General features: G+C 35.2%; 1 protein-coding gene across 6 annotated transcripts in view; it reads left to right on the top strand.

Moving 5' to 3' along the window:
* The first annotated feature begins 303 nt into the window (after positions 1-303).
* Positions 304-6000, top strand: part of PTPN4 (protein tyrosine phosphatase non-receptor type 4) — a 186706-nt gene continuing 181009 nt past the window's right edge. For all 6 annotated transcript variants that reach the window (XM_027589022.2, XM_027589021.2, XM_027589020.2 and 3 more), the window contains exon 1: positions 304-429. In XM_027589022.2, the coding sequence (XP_027444823.1) occupies positions 423-429 (7 nt within the window). In that variant the 5' untranslated portion in view covers positions 304-422. The remainder of the gene's footprint in view (positions 430-6000) is intronic.

The following is a 6000-nucleotide window of genomic DNA, read 5'->3' as shown; positions in this document are numbered from 1 at the left end:
TTGTATTAGTGCATTTGGTATAAAAGACAACATTTTTGTAGATCATAATCTTTTTTTATTTTATTATTATTTTTTAAAGATTTTTATTTATTTTATTTATTTATTTCTGACAGAGACAGCGAGAGAGGGAACACAAGCTGGGGAGTGGGAGAGAGAGAAGCAGACTTCACGCTGAGCAGGGATCCCGAGTGGGGCTCGATCCCAGGACCCTGGGACCATGACCTGAGCCGAAGGCAGATGCTTAACGACTGAGCCACCCAGGCGCCCCCCATAATCTTTTTTTTTTTTTTTTTAAGAGATGGCCTCGTTTCCCCTGAAAGCAGTTATGTATACATGTATATCAATTTTACTGAAACACTTCTCAGATGAAAAAGGAAAGCTATAATGGAGAATTTTGTTTGAACTTTTGTTTCTAAAACATCATGGAAGGTAGCGTATTTTTTTTTCCACAAAGTTAGAATTTTCAAGTAATAAAATTCTCCAAAAATCAAACAGAATTATTGCTTTATGAAATGAAAGTAAATGTGGAAAGAAGTGTGAATATATTTAGTATATTAGTAACTAAATCTTGTACCTGAAGATACCATTTTATGGAGAAGTCTCAAGAGTTCATTAGACAGTTCATTTGTGCTTTAGGTCTGAAGTCTTTAAGTCACCCAAGAAAGTAACTCAATACTAAGGAAACTGAATAGTGGGAACAGTGTTGAGATTCTAAGTTAAGTATTTCAGACCTAAGATTCTAAGATGTACAAAATCAGAATAGCCCAGAATATATAATTAATTTCTTACACTTTTCATTTGGTCACTTTAAGGAATACTTATTCACTGCCCAGCATTCTGTAAGACATGGGATTGAAGGTTATGGAGGGAAATAGAATGTTAATTATGTTAGAGCCAGTCTCTGCCTACTTGGCATTTATGGCTTCTTATGAAGGATGCTTGCAGGAGGGCTACACAAATAAAATATTTTATGCTAGAATGAGTTCTATAAGAGTAAGGATTTGTGATTTCCCCCCCATTGATGTATGCCAAGGGCCTACATCAGTGCCTGGCACAATTTAACAAATATTTCCTGAATGATTGAATGAACATATGACTGAATCTACTGGTAATCTGCTTAGAAATTATTTCGGGGGTGCTTGGGTGGCACACACAGTTGGTAGAACATGCAACTCTTGATCTCAGGTTGGGCGTTTGAGCCCCACATTGGGCAGAGAAATTACTTTAAAAAAATAAAATAGTTTATTTTAAAAAAATTATTCCTAACGTTTTTTAATGGGAAGGATATTTTTCGGGTACATGACTATAAAACTCAGTCTATTCTTTTAAGGTTTTTTTTTCCTTCAAGAAATATTTTTTATTAAGTTTTTATTTTAATTCCAGTTAGTTAACATACAGTGTATATTAGTTTTAGGTGTACAAAATAGTGATTTAACAATTCCATACATCACCCAGTGCTCATCACAGGAAGTGCACTCCTTAATTCCCATCACCTATTTCCCCCATCTCACCTAACTCCCCTTTGATAATCATCACTTTGTTCTCTGTAATTAAGAGTCTGTTTCTTGGTTTGTCTTTCTCTTTTTTTCCCTTTGCTCATTTGTTTTGTTTCTTAAATTCCACATATGAGTGAAATCATATAGTATTTGTCTTTTCTCTGATTTATTTTGCTTAGGATTATACTCTCTAGCTTCATCTATGTTGTTGCAAATGGCAAGATTTCATTTTTTTATGGCTGAATAATATTCCAGTGTGTGTGTATGTGTGTGTGTATGTGTATGTGTGTGTGTGTGTGTATGTGTGTTACCTCTTCTTCATCCATTTGTCAATCTGTGGACACCTGAGCTACTTCCATAATTTGGCTAGTGTAAGTAATGCTCCTATAAGCATAGGGGTGCATATATCCCTTTGAATTAGTGTTTTTCTATTCTTTGGGTAAATACCCAGTAGTGTGATTGCTGGATTGTAGGCCAGTTGTATTTTTAACTTTTTGAGGAACCTCCATACTGTTTTCCACAGTGGCTACAACAGTTTGCATTGCCACTAACAGTGTATGAGTGTTCCTTTTTCTCCACATTCTCACCAATACCTGTTGTTTCTTGTGTTGTTGATCTTAACCACTCTGACAGATGTGTGGTGATATCTCATTGTAGTTTTGATTTGCATTTCCTTTATGATAAAATGATGATGAGCATCTTTTCATGTGTCTGTTGGCCATTTATATGTCTTCTTTGAAGAAATGTCTGTTCTCTTCAAGAAATATTTTTAAAAATTTAAAGATTACTATTATTGAATTTTTTCTCAAAGGTTAGAGCATAACATCAAATAATCAAATAAAGTTATTTAAAGCTCTTAATTAGTAGTGTGTAAACTAGTAAGGTTTTATTGTAAGTTATGGGAGGCCAACATCTTGTGACAATCCACATTTAAGAGTGTTGAATATTTAGAATAGGTAGTACATTTCTGTAGTTGGTCTTAGCAATGCAGATTTATCTTTTTAAAGTTAGTTAACGTTATCTTTTTTTTTTTTAAAGATTTTATTTATTTATTCATGACAGAGAGAGAGAGAGAGAGAGGCAGAGGGAGAAGCAGGCTCCCAAGGAGCAGGGAGCCTGATGCGGGACTCGATCCCAGGACCCCGGGATCATGACCTGAGCCGAAGGCAGACGCTTAACGACTGAGCCACCCAGGCGCCCTAGTTAACGTTATCTTAAATACTTTCTGCCCATTATTGTTAGTGACTTGAGGTTGAGAAGAACATTTTGGTATTAATAGCTACTTGAGGTTGTATATAAAGCTTTGTTGTGCAGTTTAAAAAGGCGCCTAGGTGGCTCAGTTGGTTAAGCTTCTGACTTGATTTCTGCTCAGATCGTGTTCTCAAGGTTGTGAGATTGAGCCCCAAGGTGGGCTGTGTGCTGTGTGGGGAGTCTGCTTGAGATTCTCTCCCTCTCTCTCCTGTCCCTCCCTCCATTTGTGTGCTCGCTCGCTCTCTCTAAAATAGATAAAAAGTCTTTAAAAATAAAAAATTAAAACATATAAATCTGAAAAAAATTTTATTCATGAACATAAATATAAGGAATATGAGATTGTGAGGATAGAGGGTAGGTACATTTATTCCAAGAACATTTGCATATGTTAATTGTAATTATCTACTGTCTTATTATGAGTGCTTTTTGTTTGAATATTTCCTACCTAGGGTAGCCACGTTTAGGTTTCTCTGGTCTGTAAAGAACAGTGGCTTTTAACCTTACTTATAATCTACTAAACCTGTTTAAACATGGAACCAGTAGATGGGTTACTTTCAGGATATGTTTATCTAAGTATGCTGTCCAAGAGTAGATTTGGGTAGTCCCTAAAAACATGTGACTCAGTTTTCTAAATAACTACATATCTGTGGAAAGGGTACTGAGTGTTCTGTTTGTTTGTTTTTGCCAGACATGGAAGTAATACCCAATAGAGTATTTGCTTAATGTTAATAATTAATTTTCAAAATATTGAAAAGTGCTGTTTGCACTTCACTTTGTAAATAATATTCACAATAAAATTATAATATTTAAAGCATAAAGGGCAGCTGGCTGGCTCAGTAAGAAGAGCATGTGACTCTTGATCTTGGAATTGTGAGTTCGAGTCCCATGTTGGCTGTAGAGATTACATACATAAATAAATAAACTTTAAAAAAAGGATGATAAATAAATAAAGCTGTCCTTAGAAAGCAATTAGAGAGTTGTGTGAGATAACATAAACTAGACTATGTTGAGTAGTCATCAAGGAGAAAAGTAATTAAAGAGTTTTTAAAAATGGATATTCTTTCTTTGGCCATATAGTCTCCTTCAATGACTTTTTGGAAGTTTCTATGTAGCATGGAGGATGATCAGAAGAGCCCCCTAGAAATATTTGATATTTTGCTCAGCTGGGACTTCAAACAGTTATGTTCTCTTAGCATCTCTAAAAGAACATTTTGCTCTTGTAAGTGAATAGAAGAAGTTTGAAGTGCTCTAGGAAAAGGTGTCTCTTCTGAGAAAAGCAGACACTTATCTGCCAGCCAGATGTCATATATTAAGATGCTCATAACCTTTCAGGAGTGTGTTTTCAAGATGTAATGGAAATTCTGACTAGACTTATTTGGCTTATTGTTATCTTATTTCTTATCACTTATGGGCAGTTAGGTTGTCACTGGCATAATTGTGCCATTTGTCAAGTGGTATGTATCGTTAAGGTAGATAATTTTCAAGACTATGGAAGAATCTCATATGAAAGTATCTGGGTGAGTTACACAGAAATTTCATTGAAACAAAAAAAAAGAAAAAAATTTCAGTTAAAACCATTAATCTAGGTTCAAGTGCAAGTGTCAAAAGTAAATGTGCCAGTAAATGGGGAAGACTGATTTTGGTAGAATATCTTTGGTATCTTGTCATTCCTGTACCACTCTTTGACATTGGGATATCTTTGTAACATCAACCAGTGTTCTTTTTTTGGTAGCTCCCCCTACTGTTAAAACTAATTTGCTGATTCTGCTGTTACTTATGAATTTCTTAGGTCTTTGCCCACTTTCTTTGTCTGGACCACTCACCCCAGGTGAAGGGAAGGCAGGGTTGGGGAGAAGAGAAATACATATATCCATTAGAAGCAAGAGTGGAACATGCACAAAGAGATGATTGTGTGTGTGTTGCTTCATGTTTTCTTTTTTCTTTTTGGCTTTACAGTAAGTCTTTGTATTAGAGAAAATCCATTTATATTTTTGATGCTTTTAATCAGTAAGTTTATAGTCTTTGTAGTAGTTCTATTTGAAGGTTCTTTCTATTTTTTGCTTTTTTTTTTTTTTTTTTTTTTTTTAAGTAAGCTCCACAGTGCAGGGCTTGAACTCATGACCCTGAGATCAAGACCTGAGCTGAGATCAAGAGTCAGACACTTAACCCAGGTGCCTCATTGTTTCATATTTTCTATCTCTGGTGAATATTTTTTGATTGAGTAGTACCATTGTGAAACGTGTATTAGTTTTCTGTTGATGTGTAATGAATAACCTCAAATTTGGCAGTTTAAAACAACACATTTATTTTCCTCCACTTTCTGTGGGTCAGGAGGATGGACGCAGCTTGGTTGCATTTCACATAGTTGCAGTCTAGATGTTGACTGAACTTTGGGAGCCTGGGTTCTTTTCCAAGCTCATGTGATTGTTGATGAATACAATCAAATGTCGGGCTGAGGTCTTCAGTTTTTTGCTGGCTGTCAGCTCCTAGAGGCCCCTTTCACAGGTCATTTCACAACGTGGCAGACCATGTCTTTAAAGCCAGCAGTAGAATTTCTTTTACTTCAGGAAGTTCCCAATTTTTTAAGGGCTTCCACCTAAGTCAGGCCCACCAAGGGTACTCTTTATTTTGATTTACTCAGTTGACTTGGGACTTTAATCACATCTGCAAAATCCTCACCCTTCACCTAATTGTGGAAGGAAAAATCTCATCAAATTTCTTAAGTCTTTCCCACACTGAAGTAGAGGGTATCGTACTGTTACCTGTTTGATTAGTTAAGGATAAGAAAAATAAAAGTTTTAAAATAACGTTCACCTATTCCTTCTTTTTAACATTTTTTTTTATTAAGTTCAGTTAGTCAACATGTAGTACATCATTAGTTTAAGGTGTGTAGTGTTCAATGGTTCATTAGTTACATATAACACCCAGTGCTCATCACATCATGTCTATTCCTTTTTTGATACTTTTCTTTATGTAGATTTGAGTTTTGACGTCTATTATTTTACTTACCTCTAAAGAACTTCTAAAATAATCTTACAAGGCTGGTCCACTGGCAACAAATCCTTCCCCTCTTTTTTTGTCTGAGAAACTGTTTATTTCTTTCTCTTTTGAAAGACGATTTGTAGGATATAGAATTCTAGGTCTTGAGGGGTTTTTTCCCCACAACATTTTAAATATCTCACTTTAGTTTCTTCTTGTTTGCATGCTTAAGTAGTCAGATCTATTTTTATATTTGCTCCTCAATAAGTAAGCT

Source organism: Zalophus californianus, chromosome 3, assembly GCF_009762305.2.
Source record: "Zalophus californianus isolate mZalCal1 chromosome 3, mZalCal1.pri.v2, whole genome shotgun sequence".
Classification (NCBI taxonomy): domain Eukaryota; kingdom Metazoa; phylum Chordata; class Mammalia; order Carnivora; family Otariidae; genus Zalophus; species Zalophus californianus.
Note: the sequence above shows the minus strand (reverse complement) of the source record. Positions and strands in the feature narration are given on the sequence as shown.